Source organism: Gambusia affinis, linkage group LG06 (genome assembly GCF_019740435.1).
Source record: "Gambusia affinis linkage group LG06, SWU_Gaff_1.0, whole genome shotgun sequence".
Taxonomy (NCBI): Eukaryota; Metazoa; Chordata; class Actinopteri; order Cyprinodontiformes; family Poeciliidae; genus Gambusia; species Gambusia affinis.
Genome location: NC_057873.1, coordinates 21,821,641 through 21,833,873, shown reverse-complemented (window position 1 = coordinate 21,833,873; position 12,233 = coordinate 21,821,641). Strand labels below are relative to the sequence as shown.

Sequence of the window (12,233 nt, the reverse complement as noted above, 5' to 3'; positions counted from 1 at the left end):
CACAATGACAGAAAAAGAACAGACAGTCTGGTCACATACGCAGCGAAACAGAGGCGTATGCGCGCTGTGGGCTCGCACACACGTCCCACCCGCGTGCTTGCACACACACGCACACACACACACACACACACTCGGAAAAATTTGAATGATCTCGGCGTCTCCTCATGTCTCTCTCGCTCTCCATCCCATACCTGTTTTCGTGTCTGAGCCCGACTCATCCTCTCGATTGCACCGTCTTTTTCTCATCTTCTAATTTCTGCTTGATCGTTTTTCAATCCCTCCCTCCTGCCTGTGATGGAGTGATATTATTCGGATAGGTCTTAAGCCCCAGTAAAGCCCATAAGGACCTGTTTGTCTTGCTACCTTGTTTTCCAATGCCACAAGGCAGGGAAACTCTGTCTCTTTCATATTGTTTGTCCATTCGGACTCAGGGTTTGTTAAATTTGTCTTTGAATCTGAATAGATCTTGATTTAATTCAAAGAAAAATGTAAAAAAGCTCAACCTGACCTTAATCCAAGGAGAGACCAAACAATAATTGTTTTAAAGCATTAATGCTGATATAAAAGCATTAAATGGAGATGAAACAGGAGGAGAACAAATAAACTTAATCTCAGAACAAAAAAGAGTCGTCGCAGAAAAATAATTAAAAGTTTGTATACACACAGAGAAGAAAAGAAATCAGAAAAAATAAACACTTTATTGTAACGATGTTAGCATGCAGAAAATATTTACTTCATTGACATTTTTAGACTTTCCCTTATTTAGATAATCTAAATTCTCTAATGAAGGAGCAAAATGAATACATTCAATTTATACAGCAAGGTTTGAACAATGAAATGTAGAATTTTGTCCACTAATGACCCAAAAAATACACATTGCACAGCTAGATGTGAAGGCAACTTACTTAATTCACTGATACACAAAAATAGAAAGTCAACCAAATATTTTTAGTTATTTCCTCGTTTCCTTAAGATGTTTTTCCACTCACCATTAGCTTGATTGTCCTAAAAACGACTCATCAGTCTGACACTTTCAAACCATAATCAGAGCAGCTCTTCTGAAGAAAGGAGAAATGTTTAAAGTCATAGAAGAGAATAACAGAATAGGACTTTTTATTGCACAAATGAAAAGGGGAGGCAGACCTAGAATGACCTCTGCTTTCTACAAAAGCTGTCTTCTTTCTGTTTTATCACAGTAACATCACATTTAACCATTTTAAAAAGGAAAATAAATGAAATCAATCTTTTGTGACAGTACATTTACATCTAAAAAAAGGTTAGATACACTTATTTTGTGTATAAGTGCAACATTTCTTGCCAGTGGTCTCAGAAAGTGAAACTCGTGTATCACACATCCCAAGCTTTTGTTTCTTGCCCTTTTGACAATTATGGCTCCCAGGCCGTGAAAATACAAAATTCTGTGCTTCAGATCATTTGAGCACTGTGAAAAAGCTCATTAATGAAAACTCATGTTGACACACTCTAGTCAGCTCAATCAAAACACCTGCACAGGTTTCCACAGCCTTTAATGGCCTCTCGCTCTTGGTCAGTAGGACACGCAATCATGGAGAAGATCCAGACTGACGTCTGGACAGATGTCCAAAAGTCGGTCATTGTCTCCATTCACTGACAAGAGGGTGAACCACAAAAGGTCATTGCTGAAGAAGCTGGTTGTTCTACATCCAAGTGTATTAACAGAAATGCGGTAATCTGGATCTGGGGTAATCTGGTGCACGTTTTCCTTCCACTGAACTTCCTATGAAAATGCTTGGATTTATCACTGTCAACCAATCAAGTGTATTTGTATAGCACAATTCAGCAACAAGGCAGTTTGAAGTGTTTTACATCACAACAATGTAAAATAATAATAATAATGTCAATGACTTTATATCTGTCAATTCAGCAACCCTCCTCGTGATTGTACAGCTTGCTGATCCAGACTGAGACCCTTGCATATTTTTTGAGTTAATTAGTTGATTAGGTTGTGACACCGTTAGCTTCTAATAGTTAACTTTTAAACAATCTACATGATGTATAAGTTTCACTATCTAAAATGTAACAAAAATATTACATTTTTTCACAATACCTATATTCATTCCAAGTCCTGCGATGTTTATTACTCTGTTTGTAAAGAAATGTGAACTTAAAGCCAATTTCTTTTTATTTACGACGGTGGCCATAACTTTAGCATTTTTTTTCTCAATCAATGCTCAGAATGTTGTATTGGTATTTCAAGCTGCTTTTTCCTAATGTGCATTACTCTGCATATTCTAGTTTTGCTTACACTGAATGTTTTGCCATTTACAAAATGGACAAGACTCATCATCTCTTTCTGGGGGATTTCAAAACTGCGATGAATTTTAGAAGAACATCTATTTTCAACGAAGCTACAGATTTTTTAAAAACCCTAATCAAATAGTTTAACATTACATGCATAGTGTTGAAAATAGTAGTAGTGTTGGTAATGATGCAGCATAGGAACTACAATGTGAAAGTAAAGAAGAAGAAAAGAAAAAAAACACATCCTTCCCGTTAAATGAGATAAAATAGGATTACTACATTGATAATCCTGTTTCTTGAACCACCCTTAAATGTCTATTGAAACTCTCTGGAATATTAAAAGCGGTTTTGTCTGTCACAGTAAAGACAATATTCTCCCTGGGAGATGCACAATCACAGCTGGAAATACTTGAGGGGTGCCAGAGAATAGCGTGCAGAAGGCCCAACATGATGCAAACCTTATGCTGAGGAAATAGGAGTGTTTTATTTAAAGCCCTGTGAGGATGCCGGATGTGACTACCCAGACAGTCATAATGATTTATGCTAATATCTGTACTACATGTGTGAAAGTAGCATGCAAGCCAGCAGGAAGGAACAAGCTATCAGTTGGTTTTGTTGAAATGTTCATGTGCAGAGTTTACACTAAGGTACTGATGTGATGCTAATCTCAAAAATGCTACTATAGTACCTTGTAAAGGTGTTGTTCACCTTCAGAAACTTTTTCACATTTTGTTCTGCTAGAACCACAAAGTCCAATGTGTTTTATTTGTACCCTAAAGAAATGCAATCATGCTGCTTTCAGAAGTCACTTAGTTAGTAATTAAAACACACCAGTGTGTAATTTAACCCCTGTGTAGATAAGAAGAGCCTTGTGAAGGTCAAGGAGCACACTAGAAAGGTCAGAGAGTTGTGGAGAAGTTTAACCAGCATTGGTTTATAAGGAAAAGTCTTTGAGCATCGTCTGCGAACTTACATACAAACTAATATGAAACAAACTAGATAACAAGGCCACTAACCAGAGAAGTAGCCAAATGGGTCATGGTAACTCTGTAGATACCACAGAGATCCATTGATCAAGTGGAGGAATCTGACGACAAGACATACTTTAGTCACGCACTCTACAAATCTAACTTTTAGAATAAAGTTGCAAGAAAAAGCAGCTTTATTGCTTTTTCTGGTAGCAGCGTCATGATGTGGAGTGGCTTTTCTTCAAGAGGGACAGAGTTGGAGCAGAGTTGGAGTTAAGGGGAACTAAATACAGAGCAATCCTGGGGGGAAAAAAATCATTTTAAAAGGCTGTACAAGATTTTATACTGTAGGTACAGCCAAAGCTAAAGATCAACATATTCATGTTTTAGATTGACCTAGTCAAAGTCCACATAAGACCACTGTGATCTTATGTGGAAATTAAAAAAATATTTTTATGTAAACTGAGGCCAAAAGTCTGAAATAACTCATTTTTGCAGTTAAAAAAAAATACAGAAATAAAAAATCCCCTAGAAAACAAGACCACAAAGACAGATGAAACCTCTGAGAAGCAAATATTTTGTGCTTTTGTCTGTTAGACAGTATAAAAGAAAATATTCTCCATGTTGTATGCATGTCTTGTCACTAGTGGAAATGCCAGAGGAGAACATGTTGAAGATGCAGCATGATGCCATCAGTGAGCTAAGGGAAAGTGAGTGTTTTATTTAAAGTCTGCTGAGGATGTCGGATAAGACTACCCAGGTAGCCATAATGATTTATGCTAATATCTGTTCTACATGTGTAAGCATAGACAGTGGAAATAAACAAATTGAAATCAGTATGCAGTCCAACAGCAACAAATATAAACAGGTAATCTTATCACTTTAAGTTATTAAATTACATCCTGTTTTTATTACATCTTCCTGAAAAAAAAGCAAGGTGTGGATGCTCAGTGGCTTGCAGAAGTGTTAATGCTTCATGAACATTTTAACATTTTGTTGATTGCAACCACAAATTTCCCTCCACCTGTGTGTAATTCATTATTGATCTCTGTAGAAATCCTGCGGTTTCGTGACGATCTCAGAGATCTGTCGCAGCATTACAGAACAAACAGAGTCATAAAGATCGAGGAACACAGGGGGAAAAGGTACGCGCGCATTTAAGGAGACGTATGGGGGGAAAACATCATACATGACCATCATGCTGAGGGAATGCTTTCCTCCAGCGCGGGAAACTATGCAGGGAAACTAGTTGGAGTTGATTGGAAGATGGATGGAGCTAAATCGAAGGCAATCCTGGAAAGAAAACCTTTTAGAGGCAACAACAGACTTTCAGACCAATACAGATTTTCACTCTTCCTCATGGACATTCTGTCACAATGTAACATAACTATCTAAGGTCCAGACTTAAATCTCATTATGAGATTCCCAACTTGACAACATTTTCAACCATTATCAGGTTGGAAACTGACAAAAACTTTCATCCCTTTTGTTTCTCTCCCCGTCTTTCCGAATACTGCAAATAAAGGCCAATAGTACCACGGAAACCTTTAAAAATAAAAATCTGTCAAGACTTCAAAAAGCATGTTGACAGATCTCAATCCAATCTGACTGATCTAAGGATATTTTGCCCAGAGGATGGAGGAAGGTTTAACCAAAAGACTTGCAGCAGTAAATAGAGTGAAGGGTGGCACTTGAAGCCACAGAATCTGGGGACGAGAAAACAAACTGCACACATCCAGATGTCATTTGTAAATATTCTTAAAACCCAAGAGTATATTTTCTTCCCCTTTGTATTGGTCTATTAGGAAGTTTGTAGTTGCAAAAGGATCAAATATGAACGCCTTTGCAAGGTTCCATACATGGAGCTTCTCCATAAAGAGGTCCTATTGGCAACGGTTTTAGACCAATTTATGTTCTCTATCTCCACATCTGTGACAGGGAATTGAACTTATTCTTTTGATTCTCTAAAAGATTCTGGCCGTCTCGTCAAATAGAGACTTCTCTTCCGTTTTGCTGAGTTTAGATCCAGTTGCTCTTAGTCTAAACAGTGTGCGATTGCAGATGTTTCTTTAGAGAGAAAAGAAGCTGAATTTGTGTTGATGCTCTTGTAGTCATGCAGGTGATAAATTTCCCCTAATGAAGTTTTGACCAACTTCAGCATTGTCACCCTTTTAGCCTCCATATTTAGATTTAGACACAGTCGCGCCATTTTCCACAAAAACAAAAATTCATAGATTGGGTTCTGTGAAGTTCCTTAGGACCTTTGGCGGCTCTTCTATTTGGGATTTTCTTTTTTTTAAATCCAGCCCTTTTCTTCCATCCCCGCTCTCTCTGATGGGGTTTCCTTCTCGCCCTCCTTCGCCCTCATTCCTCCACTCCCTCCTTCTTTACTCTTCTTCCGCTCTTCCCTGGCTGTGATGTCCTTGAGGACCAGCTGAAGCTCCCATAAAGCCTGCAGTAAATGGCTCTAATCCGGTAATAAATGGTTGTGTCCTACAGACAAGGGTGTGAGGCTGCTGTGGCCATGGGTTTTATCAGATGGAATGGTTGTGCCACACAGACACACACGTTGCGGAAACACACAAACGTTCACAGATGTAACAGAAGCTGCATACCATAATAGAAGGCCTTTACACCCCGATATTGTTTCCTTCTCTCTCACACACACACACACACACACGCACGGACGCCTACACACTCGTTTATACACCTTCAGATGGAATCACAGCGTCTTAGATTGTGCAGCTTTTATGGATGCCATGCAACAGCAGCACCATTATTACCTTTAAATGATTAGAGATGCGACTGTGATGTATTATGATGATAGCATCGTATGGAGCTGTTGCACCACTCTTTATGCCGGCTGGGGAAGACTGTAACTGAAAGAAGGAGCAGGGTGGAACACAATAGGAAGAATAGTAATGTGACCTTTTGAGATAGTTGGAGTTCACCTGTATTTAATCAACAAATACAATTGATTTTTATCTCTCCGGGTTTTATTTGTGTACAACTGTAGTGACATAGCCCTCTGAGGCTGGATTGTGTTATGTGGGTGTGTGGGCGTGTGTGTGGGTGTATGTGTGTGTGTATATGATGGGTGGGGGGATGTCTTACAACCTCCTCATTCCTTGTTGAGTAGTAACCCAGAGCGGTGCTTTCATTTTCCTGTCATAACATATATTGATTTTTTTTTTTTTTTTTTTTTTTTGCCCTACCCATGTGTGTGAGCTGTAGCTGTTTGTGCTCTAAGCGTTAGACTCTGATGGTTGGCCGTGCCTCCGTTCAGGTGGAGCTGACCGGCAGCAGCGTGTTCGACTACATCCACCCGGCGGACCACGTGGAGATGGCCGAGCGGTTGGGGATCAAACCGCACCTGCGGGCCGAAGCCGGCTGCCACGTCGCCCCCGACAGCGCCTCCAGCACCGCCTCCGCCTCTTCACTAGCCGGTACCCCTGAGCCTGGTACTTTTTGTCCTGTAATAAGCAGCTAAATTTAGATTTTTGCCATTTCCCTAGGCAAAGTCTCTCGCCACATAATATAGCAGTGGTGTGGTTTTTTTTCCGTTGCTTTATCAGTCATTAAAATTGTATTTTTATCTTTGACAGCAGGTCCCTCCAGTCCTCATTCTGCTGCTGACGATCCTCCAGAACGTGGCTTTTTCATCCGAATGAAGTCCACACTCACCAAAAGAGGCCTGCATGTCAAATCCTCCGGATACAAGGTAACTACTGAGGAATTCCCCATAATCTCAAAATATTCATTCAGTAACATTCGGTAGAGGTTACAGTTTCATACTGATCATGATAGGCCTGTTGTCTGAAAGAGAGGAAGTGCTGCTATTACCAGAGTTTTTGCACAATCTGGATTTTCGTGACAGCAAATGCTGCAGGTTATTTGATAGATGTATTAGTATTGACCAAGTGCATTCTCTTGGTCAATGTGGTTAAATTTAGACTGAAAATAGTAGGAAATCAATAGTTTTTACGCTTTCTATAACTTGGGAAATGAATTTTGATTTTTCATTGTTCAACCTGCAGATCAGAGCCAATCTCTGGCAATGTTTTATTTATTAATTTTTTTTCAGCATCCGTAGCATTTTCTTCAGCTATATGGAGCATAGAGGCCTCTGGGTAACTTTGCCCCCTCACCAATTTGTGCTCTCATTTTTACCCATGAGTTGCCATTTTGTCCCTTCCTAATTGCGTTTTGTACCTACAATAATTTCACACCCAGCTTACTCAAAGCATTGTGGAAAAAAATGCATTGACAGTCATAAGATGCTCACACAGGATGCATAATTTAACTTAATAGTTTATTATTTTCAGCCCAGTTGCATTTATTTTGTTTGGGTGACAAAATAACCCAGGAAAAAATATTCTACGGATAAAATGTGGAACACACTAGTTCCATTTATTTGGCTCTCATCTTCATTTGGCCTTTTGAGTATTATGAAATATGACAGATTGTGTCCCCTGATTAAGAAAAAGCTGACTTCCTGATGACATTTTTTATCCTATAACTACGAGATAATTACAGAAGGCTGGTGCCCAAACTTGGTGCCAAACATCCTTTCAAAAGTAAAGTCAGCTACGACACAATAAAACGTAATGCTAAACAAAAGCCTCAGGGTGAACTGAGTAGCACACACCATATAAGCCAGCTTCTTCTGTCCCACCTGTTGCTGCACACAACTGGTCAGCTGGCTGAAAGAAGGCAACTACAGATTTCCCTCCCTTTGAAATACAAATGTCCATCCATCCATCCATTTTCTTTACACCCTTCTTCCCTAAATGGGGTCGGGAGGGTTGCTGGTGCCTATCTCCAGCTGCGTCCCGGGCGAGAGGCGGGGTGAAATACAAATGTGTCTTCTTGGAAATATTTCTTTGGGGAAAAAACAGCCAAGTTGTAAAAAATTCAAAAAGCATTGCCCATCGTGCTTTTTAGTTTACACTGTCATAAGCATCGTTTCTGTTTACGTAGTCGTCGGCCACACAGTCCTTATTCAGCTAATTAATATTCAAACAAATGTTATGGACAACTTTTCTTATAACTATAATCATCATTAAGTCACTTTGTCTTAACAAAATTAGGAAAACATTTTTCTGTTTTAAATCGAAACAGTAAGATAATCCTGTACATTTTCACAAAAGATTTTTTGATACTCTGACGTTCTAAAAATCTATGAAAAATTTACCTCAGGTAATTTTTATTGTATCCGGAGAATAAACAGCAGAGATGGAAAGAGTATAAAAATAGTGTTGTCAAGTAAAAGCACAGTTACTTTGATAAAATTTTACCTCGTAAAAGTTTAATTTAAACAAAAGTTAACCTTTAGTCAATACAAATTATAGTCGCAAGCAGCAGATAAAACTGGTACTATTGACGTTTGATGTTTGAATATTGTACAGAATGTTTATTTGGTCATAGCACAGATTAATTTCCACCACTGCTAAACAGGAACATTATGTTTACCTATTTTTGGTTGGACCTCTAGATTTTGTTTCTTGCTGCCCAGAGTTTCACAGCAGTCTTGTTTCCTGGCTCTGACCTTTATCACACACTAAACCAACTCACCTCACAGAGTGCACCGCTCCCGAAGCTGTAATGTCAAATCGGCTCCATTTTTGATTTGGTATTTTGTTTACAGCATTCACCCTGTCCAATTATTCAGTTCGATCTCCACTTGGATTTGTGCTCCTACCTGGCTTTGTGTTTAAGGACCACGCTCTGCTTGTCAGGTCATCCATGTGACCGGTCGGATCCGCTGCCGCCCCGCACTCGTCCCGGGTTCCACGCGCTCAGTCCGTCGCCCGATGGGCTTGGTGGCTCTCGCGCACACGCTCCCGCCCTCCACACTCAACGAAGTCCGCATGGAGAGCAACATGTTTGTCTTCCGAGTGAACATGGACTTGCAGGTCACATATTGTGAAAACAGGTAACTTATTTCATTATCATAATTATTGTGCGGACAGTAAGTGCCACCGCACATTTGTCCAACGTGTGAATTTTTGTTTTATGTAGTTTTGTTTTGTTTTTTTTTTCTTTCTGGAGTGTGCCCACATTCATGTTTTTTCATGAGCGGCTGGCAGAATCCCCAGCCAGCTGGTGGTTTTTAGAAAATACATCTGCCTCTGTTTAGTTGACAAATTAGTTTTTCTTTTTGTTTGTTTGTTTTATCCATTGCTCCACAGGATCTCAGAGTATATGGATCTGACCCCAGCGGAAGTGGTGGGACATACCTGTTATCATTTCGTCCATGTGGAAGATCTGGAAAATATCCGGCAGAGCCACGAGGACCGTGAGTCGCACACACACACGTTTTCACATGCAGACAGCTTCTCACTAGTGATATTGGGATGCCATAGGTGTGCATTGTCTGGTTGTGCAAGGCGCCCTCTGCTGCCACATTTCTGAACTAACCAACTTCTCTGCTTTCTCACCGCTAGTGCTGAGGAAAGGCCAGGTGGTGACGGGCTACTACCGCTGGCTTCAGAGGAGAGGAGGTTACCTGTGGATCCAGTCCACTGCCACTGTCTCCATCAATCACAAAGCCCCCCATGAGCGTAATGTCATCTGGGTGAACTACGTCCTGAGGTCGGTCCAGCAGCTGCACATTCTCAGGCTCTTATCAAATAAAGCTGTTGTTATGTGCAGACAGCGTTATGCCTGTGTGCAGAAATCCTTTTGGGGGGGGGGATAGGTGATGAAACATGCGGGGATTATTGATGGAGATTTGGAGGTTACTGAGAAAGTACTGACTTCAAAGCATATTATTTTTGAGCTTGTTAATTCTGACAGCCTTAACACAAACTGTTGAAATAAAGCACGACTCAGAAATATAAGTGCTTCCAGTATTTTTAAGGATACCTGACAAGGAGAAAGAGAAAGGGCAAAGTGTGGGAGAAACCAGAAATTTGTGTTGGTTTTTTTTTTCCCCAAGTTTTATTTCTTCAGTCCACAGAATATTTTCCCAAAAGCCTTGTTAGTTATGAAGACGTTTTCTAGCAAAAGTGAGATAGCCCTTTACGTCAGTCTTTTTATTATTGTTTAATTGTGAGCACAAGCCAGTGTGGAGTTTAGATGTAAACTTTACACTGTGATGCAGTACGTACATCTCAGAGAAAACTAAACGAGAATGCACAGCAGGAAATTTTGTTAATCTGCTTATTGTATTTTATGTAAAGGAGTAGGCAGCTCACCATGTTGAATAAACAAAGTTCATTAGACTGTAACGAGTGCAGGGCACTGTGCAACGCACATGCAGCTCCGCTCCTATCAATCACACATCTCAGATGATTTGCACTTGACTCACCCGGTGGCCACAACAAGTAGCAAAATGGAGCAGGAAGATTTTAAACAAATCTAAAAGCAGGAGAAGTTATACTGCCTACTAAGACTTAGCTCTAAAAACTAAAACGTAATTAAAATAATATGTCACGTCGACTTTGGGCTCTGGCCTATGATTAAATTTATAGGATCAGGTTCCGACACAATGCCTACAGGCTCAGGCCAAGTCAGGCTGGATTTTTTTGTTGTCCCAGTCTAAACTCTACTCTTTATATGCTGTTTCTTTTGTCAGAGTTTTGCTACTATTTTTGGTGATTTCTGTCCAGGGAAGATTGAGGTTTCGCAGCACTTCCTAAACCAATACATGTCATCAGCACTGTTCTTCATTGTTCCATTTTCTTTAAATTGGTGCATGTTGCATTGCATTTTGAGAGCCTTTAGCCAACTTGATGCTGTCAGACAGGTTGTTTTTATGTAATTTGTGGATTCTTCACATCTGATTGTAATCAGGCAAAAAGCTCATTCGGCATTTAATAAGTGGGGGCATTTTAACTTTCACACGGGGCCGGGTGGCTTCGGATTTCCACCTAATGAATTGATCAAATCATCGTTTGAAAACTGAGTTTACTTCATTCTTGTCTGAATGACAAAAGCAATGTATATTACTTTGTGAAGGATGTTTAGAGTTAAGGCATGGGGGATTGTCACAAAGGAGCCGCAGAGGGGAATCTCATTTTAACTACATCGTCACATTTGTTTCTTCTTTTAAAAGTTACATTTTAAAAATACAGAAAAGATTATTTTAAAAGTTACAGTAAGCTGTTTAAAAGTCCTCGTAGTTTCTGTGGTGTGATCCAACATTATTAGTATGCAGCAATATAACAATGCCTTCTTGTTATTCAGCTCTGTTGCTCCGAATTAGCAGATATGATCCTATTGAAAAGCTTTTAGGCTGAAACGCAACATTTCAAATGTCTTCACCTTGTTTTTAAATATAAATTAACTTTTAAATGTTGTATTACTCTTGGTTATGTCTTAATGTATTTTATACATACACACAAGCGCATGCAGAGTAGCTAAATGCTGGCTCTACAACGACGCAGTCAGACAAAAACAAGAGGAGTAGGCTGAATTTCAATGCTAATTAGACTAAAGCTATATAATTAGTACAAATGGATGTCAGAATTTTAGGTCTGAATGGTGTTTTAGTTAATTAGTGTTGTAATTACAAGAGCTCATTAACTTCTCGAACAGCCTCCCCTCCTTGTCGGAGCTTAACTTTGTATAGGTGGGCTGCTAAAAGGGACTCAGTGTGCGTTTTTGTGTGTGTGGTAATGCGTATATTTGTTTATTAAGGACTGTTTAAGGGGCCAGAGGTGTGTTAGGCAGAGGTTAGAAGCAGCTGAGGTAGTTTGGCTATTGGAGGCTGTTATTTGCCTGATTATATGTTGTTTCTGTCTCTAAGTATTCACTCAAACTAGTGCTGCTGCTTTTTTTATTTTTATTTTTTTTATTTTTTATGTAAGTGGATTTAAGTGGTTGATCATTTGTTTATCTCTCTCTCCTCTCTTTCCATCCAGTCGAACTGAGATGCCCGACACTCCCTTGGATCTGCTGCAGCTACCGGAGAGCATAAGAGCGGAGAGACTTCGAGTCAGCTCGTCCCCCAGCGACGGCTCCCCACAGGCCCGAGGTACT

At 39.8% G+C, this 12,233-nt stretch overlaps 1 protein-coding gene across 6 annotated transcripts in view; it reads left to right on the top strand.

The window, feature by feature from the left end:
* npas1 (neuronal PAS domain protein 1) overlaps positions 1 to 12,233 on the top strand; it is a 91,463-nt gene that overhangs the window by 73,339 nt on the left and 5,891 nt on the right. For 3 of the 6 annotated variants that reach the window (XM_044120673.1, XM_044120675.1, XM_044120674.1), the window contains 6 exons: positions 6,535 to 6,709; positions 6,854 to 6,969; positions 8,987 to 9,183; positions 9,440 to 9,546; positions 9,695 to 9,842; positions 12,116 to 12,228. In XM_044120673.1, the coding sequence (XP_043976608.1) occupies positions 6,535 to 6,709; positions 6,854 to 6,969; positions 8,987 to 9,183; positions 9,440 to 9,546; positions 9,695 to 9,842; positions 12,116 to 12,228 (856 nt within the window). The remainder of the gene's footprint in view (positions 1 to 6,534; positions 6,710 to 6,853; positions 6,970 to 8,986; positions 9,184 to 9,439; positions 9,547 to 9,694; positions 9,843 to 12,115; positions 12,229 to 12,233) is intronic. The other 3 variants (XM_044120678.1, XM_044120676.1, XM_044120677.1) reach the window with 3 other exon arrangements.